This window comes from Muntiacus reevesi, chromosome 17 (genome assembly GCF_963930625.1).
Source record: "Muntiacus reevesi chromosome 17, mMunRee1.1, whole genome shotgun sequence".
NCBI classification, from domain to species: domain Eukaryota; kingdom Metazoa; phylum Chordata; class Mammalia; order Artiodactyla; family Cervidae; genus Muntiacus; species Muntiacus reevesi.
Window position 1 is genome coordinate 50,381,599 of NC_089265.1, and position 20,276 is coordinate 50,401,874.

General features: G+C 41.0%; 1 protein-coding gene across 1 annotated transcript in view; it reads right to left on the reverse strand.

Moving 5' to 3' along the window:
* LOC136148660 (guanine nucleotide-binding protein G(q) subunit alpha) overlaps positions 1-20,276 on the reverse strand; it is a 301,839-nt gene that overhangs the window by 179,007 nt on the left and 102,556 nt on the right. Inside the window, exon 2 of the mRNA XM_065908330.1 lies at positions 17,455-17,639. Within this exon, the coding sequence (XP_065764402.1) occupies positions 17,455-17,639 (185 nt within the window). The remainder of the gene's footprint in view (positions 1-17,454; positions 17,640-20,276) is intronic.

The following is a 20,276-nucleotide window of genomic DNA, read 5'->3' on the forward strand; positions in this document are numbered from 1 at the left end:
GATAAAACAGTAAACTTATAATTGTAGACTGTGAAATTTCACCCAGGTTTTCTGTGGTGGCCCCAGAGTGTGTACAAATGCTTCCCAATTACTCAGCCTGGCGTCTTACCTTGAGCCATGGTAACCAAGTTAACTTATTTCACAGTTCTCTGTTACTTCACTCACCAGCTCAACATGCAATCTTGGAGTTTCTGCTTTAATTATTTTGCAGTTTGGCCCAGACTTCGGTATCACACACAGTTCATAACCATAACAGGAAGTAAAATTCATAGCTGTCACCAATCTCCAGGCAGACACTATGGCCTGTTAGGAGGTGATAGAAGCAAGGCCCCGGAGGAGTGCCCAGCATCTCAGCTAGTCAGAACAAGGGCTGGAAGGTACCACGATCAATGCGGGTCAGAGGTCATAGGAAGGAGGTCAACTCAGGGTGGTACATCAGGCACCTATGGATAAAAGGCAGACTGGACATAAAAGATTAAGATTTGAGGCACCCCAGGTCCCAGCCCATCCAACCTGGCTCAGTCACAGACACAAGATTAGGGAAGTGAGCAAGGATGGAGCCTGATGGCTGAGGTGGCCCGACAAAGACCTGCGCCACGGAGCCAGGCGGCGTGGGTGTCACACCCATCGAAAGATGCCGCATATTCACTTTGTAGCCTTGAATATTATCTTACCTCACAAAGCCTTGGTTTTCTTATTTATAGAGGGAGAATATAGTAAGTAGCAAAAGTGTGAGGAATAAAGTGGGACACCTCGAGGAAGCTCCTGAGACCTCTGGCACCTGCCTGGCATTGGACGAACAGACGAGATAAAAGTAAAGCTCTTATTAAGTGATAATTCCCTTCCCTTTCCCAAGAGGTTACCGGTGACTCTCCACTCAGTCTCTCTGTGGTTTCCAGGTAGGCAAGTGACCCACTCTGTGAGACTGCAAAGGGTAAGGAAGCAAAATAATCTGCCACTGGTCATTCTAGTCCAAACCCATCATTACAACCTACAGGTAAATCTACCTTACTTCCAAAAGAAGAGAGAAAAAAAATGTCCAAAAGTAAATTGTCATTTTTCAAAATGCAACTCCAGAGTTGTATGACTCTGGGGAGGTCACCTGGGTGCCTCCGTTCCTCATACCTTAACAGCCAGGCTACATGTATTGTCCATGTTTGAGAGAAACACAAAACCAAAACAAAAATCCTGTCGAATCATTTTAAAACTGAAGACAAAATGTAAATGCCCTTGGCTGTCCCAGGTGTTGCTAGGGGTAAAGAACCTGCCTGCCAATGGAGGAGACATAAGAGATGTGGGTTCGATCCCCAGGTAGGGAGGATCCCCTGGAGAAGGCATGGCTATCCACTCCAATATTCTTTTCTGGAGAATCCCATGGACAGAGGAGCCTGGCAGGCTATAGTATAGTCTATAGCATCGCAAAGACATGGACACAACTGAAGTGACTTAGCACGCACGCATGTAAATGCCCTTACAAGGACAGTGAGGGGATGATGTTTGACTTTTCATATCTATTGGGGTAATTTGGCAAGCCAAATCAGACTTGCTGACCTAAGTGAACACAGAGCCCGCTTTCCTGCAATGGTGAACACTTGCAGTGTAGAGGCAATCGACGACAACCCTGTTCCCACTGGGACTCTCCTATCAGTCGGACTTACCTTTGCTTTTCATTGAGTCAAAAGCTGACTGTGGGGGCCATAAATCATCAATTTTCAGGACACAAAGGGATCTGGGTGATTAAGCAGATGGGAGTTCACATATCTGCTTATGTTTTTTTTTTTTTCCTGCTTATGTTTTTAAGAACAAGTTTCACAAAATAATTAGTCCTCGGGTCACATAATTAGCAAGTATCCTGGGCTGACCCAAATTAACATGGTGTAGGCTAACATCCTTTTATGTTTCTTTGCTCCAGAGTACTGACTTGCACCTCATGTTGGAAAATGATACAAATGATTTATCTATTGTTCACAAAAGTGCTTGCAACAGGATCCCCAAGGAAGCCGCTAGATTCCATACAGGCTCATTTCATAACAGAAAAATAAAGAAAGTTATACATACACAAACTATAAGGAAATGAAATGCAAACTTTAAAAAATTACAGAGGAGTCAGATCATGTCAACAGGAAGATTTCTAGTTTGCTTCTAGTATTCTGTTGCTCAGCTTAGAAAACCAATCACTTTACAAAAATTTCATTATCATAAAAAAGTGCTGCATGTATTTGTTTTGTCTGAGTTCAAAAGTTAAGAATGGCCCTTATTTCAAGTACTTATTCTCTATTACCAAGAAATAAAACTCCACCAGATATTAAGGATGGTGAATCCAAAACCGCCTCATTGATTTAATATGAAACTCTGACTAGTACTGAGTTATCACATACATCTAAGACATTCTTAAGCGTGCCATGAACAAGAATTTTTATGATCATCTTTACTACCATTGTAATAACAATACCTCAATTAAAAGTAAAAGTCACTTCTGTGATTACTACTATTGTTGTTATAACCTGATTGAACTCAGAACTGGGCTACTTTTCTCAAGGCAGTCCAAGACCTGCAGGGTTCAATCTCTGGTGCTTGACCTCAGGTACCTGCATGATAATTAAACTCCCTGGGTGATTCCAGGCCTGGTTACCAACATCTAAGAACCACTGTCTCAGATTTAGGGGAAATCTTTTCAGACCCTACAGAATGAAAGGATAAAACTCCAGAATTCCTCTCTTAGAGTAAGTGTGGCTGCCCGATCTCACAGCTGTCAGAAAACCACCCGAGCTAAGTGCACAGAGCCTGCGGGCACAGTCTTGCTCATTCTTCCCTAAAAGTTGATGATACGCTTCAAGAGATTTCAAACCAAGCCCTTCAGATGTGAATGCCACTCACTACCTCTTCTGTATTCAGGAAGTTTCTGTCCAAATGATCCCTGAAAGAGTCCTCACAGTTGGCACAACCATACTAGTCCAGGTTAAAAGAACCAAGGGGACACTCTGACGAACCACATTTAAGAATGAGCCAGCCAGGGATTAAACACAGCTTGCTGACACCAACAGAGACACTGGTTCTACATCACTACTCACTTTCAAAATGAAACAACCACCTCAAGTCATCATAGTACCTCCAAAAACATCATGAGGTGATAGTCCCAGTTTAATGACTTGAAAATGTCCCAACCTCTGCAATCAATGAATCTACAAGAAGGCGAACACTTACGAAAAAACTACAGGGCCTTCCCTGGCAGTCCAGTAGTTGGGGACATGGGTTCAGTTCCTGGTTGGGGAACTGAGGTCCAGTATGCCACCATGCATAACCCCCCCCCCTCACACAAAAGAACTACATCATTAGTACTGAAAAAGGTAAAGTATTGCTTCAGTCTATTAGATTGGCAAGATTTAAACATCAATAAAATGCAGAATTTGCAAGGATGTGGTAAATGACAGGCATGTTCAGACCCTACATTGAAACTTGGTATGATCTTTCAGGATGGCTTCCCAGGTGGCGCTACCGGTAAAGAACTCAACTGCCAATGCAGGAGATGCAAGAGAAGCAGGTGTGATCCCTGGGTCAGAAAGATCCCCTGGAGGAGGAAGTGGCGACCCACTCCTTGCCTGGGGAATATCAATCTTGCCTGGGAAACCCCACTGGCAGTGGGGCCTAGTAGGCCACAGTCCACGGGTCACTAACAGTCAGACATGACTGAGTGACGGCATGCATGCCCTTCTGGATGGCAATTCAGCAAGCTTTATCAAAATTCTTAGAAATATGTACACACTGTGACCCAGCAACTCCATTCCTAACAATTTATCCTGTAAGAATGCTCAGTATGGCACAAGTGAGAAAGCAAGTCAGAAAAAAAGTATTTGTGGTGCACAGCCAATAAAAACAATTAGTATTTATATACAGGTCCACGCTCCTGTATCTAAAATCTGAATTCTCAAAAGTTCTAAGAACCGAAAGATACTTTTTTATGATGCATTTATGGGAAAATGTGACTCACTACAAGAATATTAGAAGTCTTTATACCCTTAATTACAAATACTTTGGTATCGAAACATTAATGTGTTTAATTACAGGGACCTATTCCATACCTCGATTCAGCTGGTAAAGAATTCATCTGCAATGTGGGAGACCTGGGTTTGATCCCTGGGTTGGGAAGATCCCCTTTAGAAGGCAAAAGCTACCCACTCCAGGATTCTGGCCTGGAGAATTCCATAGTCCATGGGGTCGCAAAGAGTCCAGACATGACTGAGTGATTTTCACTTTTACTTTCTTCCTTTGCTTTCAGATGTGCTCTAAATTTTTTTTTCATAATGAGCACACTTATCTTCATTCTTACAAAATTCAATGTATTTCCACTTGGGAAAAAAGAGGTGGGGGGAAAAAAATCTGGTTCTTATGAAAACACTCAATCAAATTTCTTAATTTCACATGTTATAGCTCTGTTCACATAACTGTATTTTGCAATTAAGAGTCAAGTGATTTTTCTGCTGAGTAAGCATTTCAATCACTTTCTTGATTCATGATCAAGCTCACATCATTGAGTAAGACCTGGCAGCCCAGGAGTGCAGCAGCTGAGACACCTTCCCTGGCTCCCATAAGAGATCTCTCCTTGGGCAATTGTCAGAAAACAGATGCCCAACAGTGCCAGATGTATCACCACTTGTACCACCAGACAGACAGGAAGGAGAACAAAGGAAGGGAAATCACAAAAGGAAGAGAAACATATGTGCTTTCATGCAGAAATCCTTGTCTTGACTGAAAATTAGAGAATTAAAAAATTTTGTTGGGTATCTTTTCTCTCTCTTTCTAATGAGACTCCAAGTCCCTGAAGCAAAATACATGTTTCATACTTCCTTCAGCCCCAAGGAAATGAAAAACGCTTAGTTTTTAAAATTAACTATCTGTTAAATTGGGCTTCCCTGGTGGCTGAGATGGTAAAGGATCTGCCTGCAATGCAGGAGACGTGGGTTCGATCCCTGGGCCGGGAAGGTTCCCTGGAGGAGGGCATGGCAACCCACTCCAGTATGCTTGCCGGGAGAATCCCCACGGACAGAGGAGCCTGGCGGGCTAGAGTCAGACACGACTGAGCGACTGAGCACAGCTGTGAAACAAATATCCATGCTATTAACTGAAAATCTGCGTGCCCAGTCATGTCCGACTCTGCGGCCCCACGGACTGTAGCCCACCAACCTGCTCTGTCCGTGGGATCCTCCAGGCGAGAATACTGGAGTGGGTGGCCATTTCCTACTCCAGATTAAGAAAAAACATATAAAGAGGTAACTACAAAGAGTGATAGTCAGGAAGCAGCAGTCAGATGGATGACTGTAAGAACGAAGAGCTTACGAGGCCCACCATCACACAATCAGCTTTGTTGGGTGAGATTTGGTTCCTCCATTCCGCCTGGACATGCGCTGCCCCTGAACGTGTGTCAGGCAGAGCTAGGTTCTGAGACGCAGCAGCGGGCAGCGCAGGCCTGCCTCCGGCCGCGGGGGCAAGGCGGGCGGCCAGCGGCGGCCGCAGAGAACGCCGCTCGCTCTCCTGAGTGTCTGTGTGTGTGTCCTGGTGCCAAAGGCGTGCATGGGGCCACGCACAGTGCTGCCTTTTGGGAATTAAGCCCAACTGGGTTTTAAAATCCAGCCCCGTAAACTTACAAATGGAGATGGGAGGCACACATTTTACACTTTCGTGTGTGTGTGTGTGTGTGTGAAATTAGAACACTACCTGCATCGCACACTTCTGAGCGTGTGTGCTCAGACACGGTGCTCAGGTCTGTTTGTTCGGCTGGTTGGTTGGCTTTGCTGGCAAAGGCTATTTCTCTCCCTTTTCTTTCCTTCACACCCCCTTCCACTTTTTTCACTGGACTGGCTGCCCCCTCTTACTTGCAAACCCCCTGGAGTCAGGATAATAAGATACCTTGGCCACCAGGAAAGCGTCAGTGTCCGGTGACCCCAGCAGCAACCCCGAGCATGGACCCCTCTGAGTCCCCGCTGTTACTCATACTCTAGACCAGCCGCCCTAGGTTTTACCACTACTTCCTGGAGACCGCCGGTGTATTTGATAATGGGGAACTCACATCTCATTGTTGTGGCATATCCTCTTCAACACCTTCAAACATTAGCAGTTTCTCCTCACACACTCTGCGCTTTATCCAAGGGCCCGTATGTCCCCTGTCCCGGAACCTTCTGGGAAGAATCTGACAACAACCATTCACTGAACACATACTATAGTGACGTTACTATCCTAAAAGTTTTGTATCTATATTCTCTTAATAATGCCACATCGACTATAGAAAGTGGGTAACCCATTATACGGAGTGAAGTAAGCCAGAAAGATAAAGATCATTACAGCATACTAACACATATATATGGAATTTAGAAAGATGGTAATGATGGCCCTATATGCAAGACAGAAAAAGAGACACAGAAGTACAGAGCAGACTTTTGGACTCTGTGGGAGAAGGTGAGGGTGGGATGTTTCGAAAGAACAGCATGTATATTATCTATGGTTAAACAGATCACCAGCCCAGGTTGGATGCATGAGACAAGTGCTCGGGCCTGGTGGGCAGGGAAGACCCAGAGGAATCAGGTGGAGAGGGAGGTGGGAGGGGGGATCGGGATGGGGAACACGTGTAAGTCTATGGCTGATTCATGTCAGTGTATGACAAAACCCACTGAAATGTTGTGAAGTAATTAGCCTCCAACTAATAAAAAAAAAAATTAAAAAAAAAAAGAAAGTGGGTAACATTATCCTTCTCACTTTTCAGATGAGGAAGGCATAGTTTAGAAAGTTTGTAACCTGCTGAATGTCCTTTAACTGAAATCCTATGGATGTATCAGTTCTGGGAATTTTACTCAAAGAAGTCCACTGATGATTTCACACTGCCTCTGGTGGTAGTCAGTTATTTCAAGGATAACTCTACTTCAGGCAACTTCAGTATCACCTGGGAGCTTGTGAGGAAGTAGAATCTTGAATCTTCCCAGATACACTGAAATACCATCCACATTTTAACTTGTTCTCCACTGGGTTCACACACATTGAAGTCTGAGAAGCACTGTTCTAGAAAATAAAATTGCCATTTCCAACCTCATATTCAGTTAGGATGACCCAAAGCTGCCACTGGACTATATGGCACCTATATGCAAGTTAGAAGGCATCTCATCTTTATATAGCATTTGTCAAAAAGTGTCACTGTTCAAAGAAAAAGAACTCTTCTTTCAGGCCACCCTTCTCCCCCACAGCTGGGCACACATCACACGATATCTGCACAGGCCATCAGCAAGTATACGGTATTGGCCATTTTATGTCAAAATCAAATTCTTGGCTAAATAGCACACCGACGCTGCACTTAGCTTTGCTAAAGCCAAAATTCCTAAAACCCTGACAAGCACTGTTAACACTAAATTTTCCATTATAATATGGAATAAAAGATGAAGGTCAAGGGAAGGACAACCGAATTTACAAATATTTTAACACCCAGCTTTAGTGACAGTTTGGCTGCAGTGTAATATAACCAGATAGTTACGCATTGATGCCTTTGCCATGAGTATAGCCTGAGAGTGAAGACATAAGCAAAACGGTGACCTGAACAGCCAAACTCCTACCATAGAACCAGTGACTTCAAGGACTGTTCACTACCTCCCAGACAGACTTGTGCCTACTACAGTCGGCACAGCCTTCTTTTTTGCTCAGAACCGTTATACTTTTTACCACAGAGGATGTGTGTACATTGAAAGAAGCAGATAACCCACCAACCAGTCTATAATCTTACACATCTTGACACAGTCATGGTGTCAAGTGTCTTGATATATGCCGTTAATGCCAGTCGTTTCTAAGTCATTTTACATTTTAAACAACTAACACAAGACTGTAAGAAAACTGCGTAATCACCTTACAAAGTAGTGGCGGTGACAACATAAAATCAGGAAAATAAATGTGTTCGAAGTATAGGTTTACAATGGATCAGTCAAAACTAGTGGTCATAGCTTTAAATGGAGCATTTCTTTTTTATTCTTTGAAAGGAAAGTGTCACATATAATGTGACACCAAAATTGCCATTATTTTCCTAAGGTACATTTCCTTGAGGATATTCATGTTTGGATACATGCAAATATTCATGAAAATCACAGTAGAATGACAATATGCTATTTAAAAGCACAATTTTGTAGCAAGTGTAAGTGATTTATGGTAAAACAATACAAAGAAGAATAGAGTACAAGAAACAAGATTTTAGCCTTTGATATATGTGACCATACTTGCCTTTTTGCTAAATCCTAAGCAAGTCTCACCTTAAATGTCAACAACAGCGAAAAGTAAGTTCAGAGCTGAAAGTATTTCTTTAGTGGTATGAGAATGAAGAGCAAAAATGCTAGCATTTCTCATACTCTCACTCACGCTTGTGTTTACTTGCTCAGTCGTATCTGACTCTGTGATCCCATGGACTGTAGCCCACCAGGCTCCTCTGTCCATGGGATTCTCCAGGCAAGAATACTGGAGTGGGTTGTCATTCCCTTCTCTAGGGAGTCTTCCTTCCTGACCAAGGGATCAAACCCAGGTTTCCTGCATTGCAGGTGGCTTCTTTACTATCTAAAGTACCAGGGACGCCCCATACTCTCACTAGATCCCTTTAAACTCCATTAGGCATTCACTTTCTTTGGTTCCAACAAATAGATTCTGACTCTCTAACTGGAAATAGATGCATTGTTTTAAAATTAAAGGGGAAAGTCATGCATTACTTGGTTTAAAAGAACAAGGAAAATATTTATGTGATGCTTTGCCAGGAGTTAACTACGAACAGCCAAATGACCAGATTCACAACTTCCTACTAAAATGTGTTAAGCTATGCCACATGTATTTTATATGGTGGCTGTCAGTCCCCGGACATCCAAGGTCTGAGCAGCTGAAAGGGATTTAGAGGGAGACTGCTTAAACAGAGTTCTTGCATGTGTTTGGACAAGTTGGTAATGTTCCTTAGAGCACTTGCTTTTTTCCTTTTTAAAAACAGCCAAATTGGCTTATGTTGATTTTCACAAAGGAAATTTTACTAAATATTTGCTGAATGATAAAGTAAAAGATGACAGACACTGCACTGGGCAAAGGAAGGCCTTTTCAATAATTGAATTAATTATATATCCATATGAAAAAAATAAAACCTGATCCCCAACTCCACCTCACATCATATAATACAATCCATCTGACAAAATTTTTAGATCTAAATGTAAAAAGCAAAACAACTAAGAATTTAGAAGAAAAATCTGCAGATTATCTACACAACCTCAAAATAGGTAAAGGTTACTTCAAAAGGATACAAAAACACAAGTCAAAAGGGTGAAAAATATACATAATAAACTGGACTGTGTTACAGTTAAGAACTTCTTTTCACTTAAAGAGCTATGAAGAAAATAAAAAGCCACAAAGTAGTGACAATATTTGAAATACATTTACTCAACTGAGATTCCTCAATGTATGGAGAACTCCTACAAAACAATAAGAAATCAGACAACCCAATAGGAAAGAAAAAGGTATAAAGTATTTTTAAAAAGATAACCAAATGGCTGATAAATATCTGAAAAAGTTGCTCAACATGTCTACTTATCAAAGAAACATAACAATGTGACACCACTATACAGTCACCAGAAGAGTAATACCCAGTGTTGTCAAGGATACAGGGCAAACAGAACTCTCACAGATAAGAAATACATGCTTATGTTCACCAGAAGACAGGTACAGGGATGTTTATAATAGCATTATTTATAATAGCCAGAAACTCCAACAAATTTCTATGATAGGATATGTAAGCAACTGTAGTATATTCATAAAATGGAATATTATACAACTGTGCTATCTGATACAGTAGCCATTAGTCATGTGTAAAAATAAACTTAAAAGATTAAGTGAAGTAAAAATTTAGTACCTAAGTCACAATGGCCACATTTCACGGGCTCGAAAGTCACATGTGGCTAACAGCTATCATATTGTACAGCACAGACATAAACCATTTTCATAAAGTTCTATGGGGCATTGCTATTAAACACCAATGAGAATAAATGAATAACTGAAGTAACAACATAGATGAATTCCACAAAGGTAATGTTGGGTTAAATAAACCAGACACAAAGGAGTCTATACTGTATGATTCTATTCATATAAAGTACAAAAACTAACAAAACTAATCTGTTATTAGAAGGCAGGATAGTGGTCTCCCTTGGGGGTTGGGAATATCTTGAAGAAAGCCTGAGGAGGCTTCTGAATTTCTGGTCATGTTAATCTGGATGAACAGATATGTATGCAAATGTGTTCACAATGGAAAAATACATGAACAATATGAATGATGTGTGCACTTTTCTGTATACAAAAATTACCAAAATAAGAAAAGAAACCAGCCTCAGTCTATTGCTCAAGTCTTTCTTTGCTTCAGAGTTCTCCTCTGATGAACATGAGCTCAAGATAACTCATCCTGCATAAATGATACAGCATGCCTTGGGATTACGGATTAATTTTGGCCAAGGAAGGGGGATTACAAAATCTCATATTCATTTTCTATTTTTATATGACTGCCATCGGTGTAAAATGAATAAAGAACTACAGTGGAACAAGGACAGAGTGAGGGAAAAATTCGGCTAGGACATATTTGCAAGATGTTAAAAGTTGACAGTATACAAAGGGATTTTGAAAGCAGATATAGGTAGTAGAGAATCCATGTTGATCAACTCCCCAACATGAGTCCTTAGAGAGAAATGAAAAAGTGGTAAACAAGCCTCAGAAAAAAATGTGGTGGACAGATCAAGTTGGCCATGAAAAGTCTCTAGATTCCTTTACACTCTTTATTAGAAAGAAAACTCTCAAAAATTTGTAGATGCAGGAGTAGAAAGTTGCTGTGTGAAAAATTACAGGCTATCTTTGGTGGCCAGTAGCCAACAACCCAATTAAAATAACTATCACTAGTAATACCCACAAAACCTACATCCGATTTTGAACTTTGAACGCTGTTTAAAAAAAAACTTACCTAGATATAAATATTATAATCACTTATGGGATTGAGTGGAGAAGGAAATGGCAACCCACTCCAGTGTTCTTGTCTGGAGAATCCCAGGGACAGAGGAGCCTGGTGGGCTGCCGTCTATGGGGTCGCACAGAGTCGGACACGACTGAAGTGACTTAGCAGCAGCAGCAACGCAGGACTGAGATTCAAAGAAAGAAAAATCTCTACTTCACTACAGACCACTATCAAAACAAATCTGTTTTTAATTGTCTTTTTTTGTTCCCTTAAATTCTCATAGTACTCTGGAATGGACAATGTCCAAAAAAGGTAGGAGCTTTAAATTATAATAAAGTAACTTTAACAACAGTTCATCTCTTTGCTAAAGTTCTGGAATCAGAGAATCAGCATGGAAAAAAAAATTGTGCTGGAAAGCATTTGAGAGGTTGTCTGGTCCATCCCTGGTCTTATTTCAGCAAAATTGCCTTAAAGAATTTCACATGTTAAAAATACATTCTATTTTTGAACACATCCAGATAAGGAGATTTCTGTACCTCCCTTAGTATCCCATTTCAATGACTGTCACTCTGAGGAAAGTTTTCCTTAGATACCTCCTAACTCTGGTTGTAGTGTTTAAATTATTTTCAGCTTGCTTTATTCTTAATAAAGATGGAAGATGAGGAGCATTCATTCTCTCCATGATAACAAATTTATCTTATAATAATTGACAAACTATTCTTTTTATCATTTGTAAGACACTTTTACACAGATTATCTATTTAGCCCTTCAAATAATCCTATTATCATCTGTACCATCCAACAGATGAGGACATTCAGGCTTAAAGAGTAAAGAAATTCAGGTGTAGGGAGGAAATGGGACAATCCCAAGGTTATTCAGTTATTCAGTGTGTGGGCCCAAGCTCAGTTACTCACTTCACTTATAACTGTTGCAAGGTCGCTAACCCCTCAACTTCCCCCACACCCTACGACAGGCTTAGTAAATGTGGAGCATGACTGGAGGGCCTGCGCTGATGGAGAATCCATGTGTCATTTTATTTTTTAAGCTGGTGGCATGATTTTGCAGTGGTTAATTGTGATTTGTGCCAGCATCATTCCTCCCCTACTAACTGTACCCAGATTTCCCTCAGGGACTGTCAATCAAACTGCCCAGCCTAGTCCAGACAGCTAGCACGGAAGCCAGGCTGGATGAATCCAGCAAGTTTTCCCAGGAATTTGAATCCTGAGTGGGGTGACAGAAGACTGAAAATGGTCAGAGTTCAGGCTTCTCCCGATGAGTTCCACAGACCTGCCCTCGTTTCCAGGAGTTGGTCCTTTTGCTTCTCTTCACTTCTCTGAGTGACCTCATAGGCCCATCAATTCTTTTTCTACTTAAATTAAATGCTGGTGTTAGCTTCTGTTGCTTGCAAGCAGAGAACACTCACTGACAACTCTTCAGAGGGACAGATACCGAAACATACTGATTAAGGTCTGCCTTTATCATGTTCTTATCATAAAGATGACAAATATTAAATTGAAATCAGTCTCTTAGAAAATTCCCCCATGTTGAGAAATGTAGTATAGCAATTTCTTGTTCAACTGATCAAAGGCAGGCAGAAATAAGTTGGCAAATCTTCCAGAATCTTGGCTACATTTATCTTTTGAAAAATAGCTTCTGGAAGCTTAGATTTCTCAGGAATTAGAGAAAATTCAGAAAGCTGCGAATGTGTTTAACCAGATACTTTCCCTACGACATGTACTTTCTTAGAAAGGTTCCGGAGGACAAGAGGTACTACAGTAACACGTCCCCTCGGCCTCTCCGCCCTGGAAACTTTCTGGCTGGCTGGTCAAAGGCAACTGCAGCCTCGGTGCCAAGCCCTGGTCATCTGGACTTTCGAGGCTAACAGTAGAAGCTAGAACAGAACAGGACCTTGTCTACCCACCCTCAGCACACAGCTGAGTTCTACTCATAACGGTCTTGAGCTCACTGCACAAAGACTCATCAGATTCTTTTCTCTTCCTGGGATTGGCAACATGAGCAAAGGCCTGCCAGTACTTTAAAACTGCTATAAGAATACCTGGATTTCACAGAAATCATAAGCTAACAGTAAAGGGATACCAGGACCCACTAGCCAGAGTAATTCGTTCAGGGTACAAAAGCTCCTATGACATTCCTGGCATGCTGTGTGGGACGACAAGATGTTTCCTCACTGTAGGGTAATCTGCAGTCAGCTAAGAAGATAAGGCACATGCATATGAAACAACAACAGGCCAAGCAGCAAGAATGCCAACTGCCTGGAACACACAGTAAGCACACACAAATCAAGAGTTCAAAACCCTGGGATCTACCTCCCTGAGCTGTAACTTAAGACACGTCTTAGCCATGTTAACAGAGAAATTGTATTGAGCTGATTTCAAGGCTCAACTAAAGAATAATCAGAAGAGCACTCCTGTATAAAATAGGAAAGCATAAAATAATAGGTATGAAAACATTCTCTCTTTGGGAAAGTAAGAAATGACAGAGTAATCTATTTCACTGTTGAATGCCTTGCATCTAGTGGAGTCTTAAATGGATCTTTTGGTTTGACTAAGCAATAAACAGTCCGTTTCAGCGTTAACTGTTAACACTTGTGTTTAAGGGAAAGGCAAACTAATATTTAGAAATAAATAAAGTCAAGCTCCAAGTATTCAGAAGTCCTCAAACATGTTCTCTTACTTGGGCTGAGTCCAACCAGCTCACCTATAAATATTACTTGTTTGGCAAAAATGTCCAAGAACAGGATAGTGGAAACACAACCAGGGAAGAATCAATCTGCTTTTCGGTAAAAGTTTTCAATTTATTACAAGCTCCACTGGAACTGAAGATCCCAGGGGCACTGAGCAAGAGCTGTGAAGAGATTTGCAATGTCATGCCATCATCTGGCAGAGGTTGCAGCCTGGACTCCCTCTGACCACTGTGCCAGCCCCTAGCTAACCAACAAGACTCTCAATTCAGTGAAGTAACACACAGGAGCAAAACAAATTCTAATACTTTGGCATAACAGTCCCCTAGACTAGACCAATTTCACAGTTAAAAACAAAACAAACAAAAAAAAACAGTGAACAATTTCTCAGTTACGAATGGGCCACATCATTTGTAACCTACATTTTGCTTTATAAAATATATGAACTCAGAAGCAAGAACAAAATTAGGCTGGACAATATTGGAAAATGTTTGTTTTTATTTATGCTGCTGCCATAGACTATGGCCAGTGTGGCAGGAGGTACAAAAAAGCTTTTTAATAAATCAGTCGGTTATTTATTTTATATCTTTAGGGTCACAAAACAAGACAAATCACGAGGCATAGCCTCCAAGTAATTGCTAGCAAAATGCACACCAACCTTGAAAATGTTTACCAAATATTAGAGTACACTGTAACCAGAAACTTCTGTAGAAAAATTCTAACCAAAACACAAATTATTATTAAGTAGGTATCATAAATAGAAGACAATAAAATTCAAACTTCTTAGCCTGGCCAAGGCGTTGGTGGTATAGTGGTTAGTATAGTTGCCTTCCAAACTTCTCAGCCTGGATTCAAAACCTTTCAGAAGCACATTTTAAGCCTTTTGTTTATTTTGTTCTTATTTTTCCAGTTCTCTTCTATAGGAATTCTGTTCACATTAAACTGGCCAGTTTACACATTGCATACACGTACCTTTTTCTGAACATTTACTCCAGCCATTTCTCCTCTCCAAATTGCCTCTCCCTCAGCTCTGCCCTTGTGTCTTTCTGGACTGCAAATTTCTGCCTAGCCCTGGTTGACCCTCTCTGCTTCCCTGGAAGACCACTGCATTTATTCCTTTATTAAACAGCTATCTACTGATCTGAATAATCACTTCAACAATGGGGCGGGGGGCAGGGCAGAAGAGGAGGCTTTCAGTTGTTTATGCTCACAAATGATTTACTTACTCATAAAGCAAGTATTTTTATGAACACTATTGTGTACAGGGTACTATGCCAGGGTCCATGAAGAATGCCATGATAGAACTTGCCAAGAATGCCAAGATTTACTTTCAAAGAGCCTAGAAGCTAGTCAGGAAAATAAGACTAATACCCAAATCATCATAACAAATACAAGCTAGGTAATTATCAATATTCCACTGCAGGTTCTGCTAAAGGGGGTGGGATCACTTAGTGCTACATAGGGAGCAGAGAAGAGCTCCGGGAGGAAGTGGCAGCTGGGTGGAAAAGCAAGGAGACGGACAACATATTTCTTTAATAAGCTTTAACAAAGGCAAGGAGGGGGCAGAGCTCAGGAAGTTAGCGGAGGAAGCAAGGGGTGATACTTTAAAACTCATGTGTGTTGTACAGAAATGGAGCAAATGTGAGAGTGATTTTTGTTATGAATTGAGAGGAATGAAACATTTTAAGGAATTCAGGGGTTAGCACACTCTAATATCACTGTATTAGGTAGCATGTTAAGTAACCAAGAGACATGGGAAGATTTCACAGGCTAATTATGATCTCTGAGAAATACTTATATCATCACAGTGATGTTTTATGATGTTGATTTTTAACTGAATGGTATCCAACACAGTAAAGCCTCCTTAGCTAGAAGTGATACAAAGAGCTCAATTAACACACTGAGCATTCTTCTATGTGTTCCATGATTAAGGCATAAATTTAACATCATCTTCTGCATCTATATAACTGTACAATGTCTTCATGTGAAAATCTAACATCAAGGCAAGATCCTAAAGGAGTCTTCTGGAGCACCAAGAAAAATGGTTTAGAGGTATAATTAAGGAGTTGGTATTGGACTTTAACCTGTAAACTGGCATTATGTATGTGTATATACATGTATTGACAAGATATATACACACATCAATTACACCACACATGTGATAAGCAGAATTCATCAGATCATCATATTATCAACCAACTGTGGTCACTGCTATTAAAAAAAAAAAACTTCTTCAACAGAATAGTCAGAACTGCAACAAAACAAGCATGCCGCCTATTTCAGAAACTCACTACATTGAGATTTCTGAGGGGGGAAAAGTCCTGATCCTTTTAAATTCAGACTGCTTCCGTATCCAGACAGCTTCCTGTGATTCAGGTCCCACATTTCCATGAACCTACTCAGATTCTTGAGAGGAGAGGCTGGGAGGACTATTTGTGGAAGGTCTCGCTGTTATTTGTGGAGAGACTCTCGCTGCCATCGGAAAATGAAGTGTGAAGGTATCAATTAGATAAGAAACAGCCAGTTCATTTTAAGGAACCACCTCCAAAACAGAAATGCCTGATTTGAAAATGATCTGTATATTTAGGAGCTTCTAAATAGTCAAAGCAGTGGAGGTAGAGAGAACTGCTTTATTTTACCTATGATTCATGTTTGTGAGTTACATCTCAACTTGAGTCATCCTGGGCATGCAGACTTCTTGTTAGAACCCATTGATCCCGGCATAGGAAAATATCCTCAAGAGCAGACTGTCAAGAGTACTAAGAGAATGAAAATGAATGCTTCGACGGAAGGTCCTCAAATAAATTCAGGTACAAATGTAGTGTTTTGTCAACAAAAGGTTAAGGTTTTACCAACTTACAAGATCAGCGCCTACATGTGGTAAGGAACGAAGACTGCATCTACCCTGAGATATTCTGATTGATTAACAGGAAGGGAAGATGTTTCTACAATTCTGCTTCTCTCATAAACTCCCAGCATAAACTCAAACCTGAGGACACTCTCAGATGCATCAAACTTGTTAGGGATCACGTAGTTATCATCTTTGGAGGGTAAGCAATGACAGCATTTGTTTTCACCTGAAGAAAAAAATCTGGCTTCTATTTCAATTAAGAAATAATGCTGGACATTGGGAAAGTTTGCTTGGTTTTTAAAAAGCTAAAAATTTAGAATTTTTTCCCCTAACCCTTTCTCAAGTGGCTTTAGAAGTTTCCATTATTTTAACACAACTGCAGGGAAACGTGTTTGAAAGGTTACTGGAAGTGACAGATGGGCTTATTTTGAAATAAAATTAAGCCTGTGGTACTACTGAAAGGAAGTCACGAAATCCAAAATTAAACTGGACAGAATGGTCTGAAGCTGTTTTTGTTCTTTGCTCAAGGAAGCACAAAGAGTGGGAGGCTGAGGCAAGGCCACCACTTCTCACGTGAATCCCCTCACTCGGGTCAATTTGTCTTGAACTGATAAAACTCTCTTCTTAACGTAACATGCGCCCCCACATTTTAAACACCCATACACCTACTATCAAATATCCAGACATGTCCTTCACTGATATCACTAAGAATACAACTCCAATCTTTTATAGCTGTGACTTTATAAAGACTGAAGGAAGAAAAAACATTTATAAACAACTGTGTTGAGCTATTAAAAACCCCACTTTAGGATGAGATGGAAAATGCCCATTTGAAAAAGACGACGTGCATCCCGGACACGTGGAGAGACCGCTCGCCCTGGGGGGGCTCGGCCAGCCGCTCCCAGGAGCCACGCCTACCTTATTGTGTTCGTACTTGTAGGGGATCTTGAGGGTGTCCATGGCTCGGATCATAGCCTGCATGGCCGTGAAGATGTTCTGATACACCAGCTTGGTGAAGCCCCTCTTGTCTTCGTCGGAGTAGCCCGACCCATGGATGATTCTCATCTGCTTGATAAATGTACTCTTGCCACTCTCTCCTGTCCCTGTAAGAGAAATGAGAGCAGCTCATCAGATCATGAGACCTTCCCACAGTCTTCCAGACAACTACTCTATCGATAGGAACAGGCCTTGCATGTGGCATCCTCAGGGCCTGCTGAGAGGAGCAGCACAGGAGAGGGGCATCACCAGAGGCGGAAATGCCACCGAGGGTCACACTCAGCAAGATGAGAGGAGTGGGACTCCAGCTCAGAGGCAGAGTTTAAAAAAAAATAAACAACTGTCACCTTTTTTGAAAGCCACTCAGCATGGAATTTCCATAGTGATTTGTAACCATGTATCTTATGAGAAACACAATGAAAACAGCATGGTTTAACAGAATAAACACTTGATAAAGCTCTCTTCCCTGGAGTATGTCTGAAATGCTTCCAGCAGACTGGGATGTTTAGCCAGGATCTGGATCTGGAGATGACGATGCAATTATACAAATGCTGTTCAGACATCAGTAAGACAACACGCCGGAAAATTTCTAGACACTTTCTCGTACTTTAAAATGGGGTATATGGAGAGCACAGTATCCAGGTAAGAATCCAGATCCTTCAGGACAACAAGTAGCAACTGTATTTATTTCCAGGCAGTTTGGTTGGCTGAGTTATGTCAAGGAATCACTCAATTCAGGAAAGATACAGGAACTCTCCTTCTTCCTGCCCACTCTTAACTATGACACAGAAATTCACTGTTACTGAATTTTTTTCTTCTGTGTTTTCATTTTCCCCTTCTTCAGTATTCCTTTTTGGTCACCATGGGCCTGCAGAGAATCCATAACAAAGCTACAAATGCCCATTGGGGAGGTGGAAAGACAGAAAGATGAGATCATTTCGCTGAATGACAACATATTTCTTCTATGGTGAATCTGAAACTATAAATCTAAAAACTTCATTTTTTACAACATAAGTTGTTTTGGAGGGTGTGCAACTTAACTACATTTCTGAATTATCTCTCACTCACTTTCAAATCTTGAAATTTTCAAAATAATAAATGTCCTCCCCTAATGATGTGGGGGAAAAAATAAAAGCTTTTAGGATAGTAAGCATAGCAGAATATAATAGTAATAATAATAATAATGATACTCAGGATGACTGCAGCACCCTTGCTGCCATTTCCTATCAACAAGACGCTAAAAAAAAAAAAAAGGCAGAAAAGGAGAACTGAAAACTAGGAATACAACATCTGTCCTAATTTTGTTTGGTTTTTCTGGTGGTTGGATTTCATTACTATCTTTATAAACAATCATGAAAAATTCAAATAAGTATTACAGTTTTCATAGAAGCATTCTTAAACGACTACAGATGTCCTGGTAAACACAGAAGCCTCACATAATTACAAAGATGATTTCTAGCCCCACAGTCCTGTAGTCGCCAACTACTTTATCCTTTTCATATGACCTTAAATAAAGTGATCTGGAATTTCTTGAAATATAAAGTTAACACTTCCTTTATCGTTTTCATATGATTTTAATAAAGTGATTCAGAATTCCTTGAAGTATAAAGTTAACACTGCAATATGAATGCGATCAACACATTTTAACAAGATTAATGCAAGGAGTTAAAAATGAACATATAATTCCATCCATGAATACTGGGGTGGGGGGGTGCGCAATATCTAAAGAGAAGTATCCCTAATGGAAATAAAGCTAGGAAATTGTTTCTCATTAGCAATCAACAATTTATAGGAAGAAACCAGTATCTTCACTTTTCTGAGCAATTCAAAGTATGGAAGAAAAAGATCCAAATTGCTTCTCTGCTTATTATCCTTATCCCAGATATCCTTATCTTTATCCTTGCTCTGAGGGCCCAACTAGAGACATAATCATCAAATCAGAACCTCTGCCAGTTTTTTCCACACCAAAATCAGGAAGAAACCTTAATATGTGAGGTTAATGACATGAAAAGGAAAGGAAAGAGAGTCAGGCAAGAGGCCGCCTTCTCCTAGCTGGAGGCTTTTATATACTCCCCCCACACCCAAATAAAATCAAGAAGGTAAAGAGAAGACATCTAAACCATGCTGGCTTGTTTCAACTAAGTCATGCTGGGCAAGAGCAGTCAACACCGGGCCGCTCTTGGGATCTACACTAAGCTCCTGGGCATCACACTCAATACTCCAAATATAGGTGGAACATAGCACCCATGAATGAATGGAATGGGGAGAGAGGAAAGGAAGAAAGAATCTAAACCCAACTCCAAAGTTAGGATATTTTCCTGTTGCCCCGGACACCCCGGGATCCTCTCTGTCCATTATATCATCTTGCTTGGTGGCCCAGGAGGCTGGCTGGGAAGCATTTCACATCAACAGCTCTCTCGGCTTCAGTCTTCTGGGGTTTAATCCATAGGAGACACCAGGGAGAGACCACAGAGCAGGAGGATGAGAAAGGGGCATCGATTTCCCCAGTTTGCTCTCTGCAAGGGCCCCAGAGATATGCTGTGTCCCCTTCAAGGGTCCACAGCTCCTGCCAGCCGGCCCTCTCTGGGTTCCTGCACCTGCTCCCTCGCCCTTCTGGCCCATGGTTACTGCACTCACTAGCTCTTACTGGTTGCCTACACTGGATTAAAACCTTGTAAACAATCCCTGAACAAAACTCTTCTCAGTCACCTCGCTGGGGTGGACCATTTGCTTCCTGCTGAGAC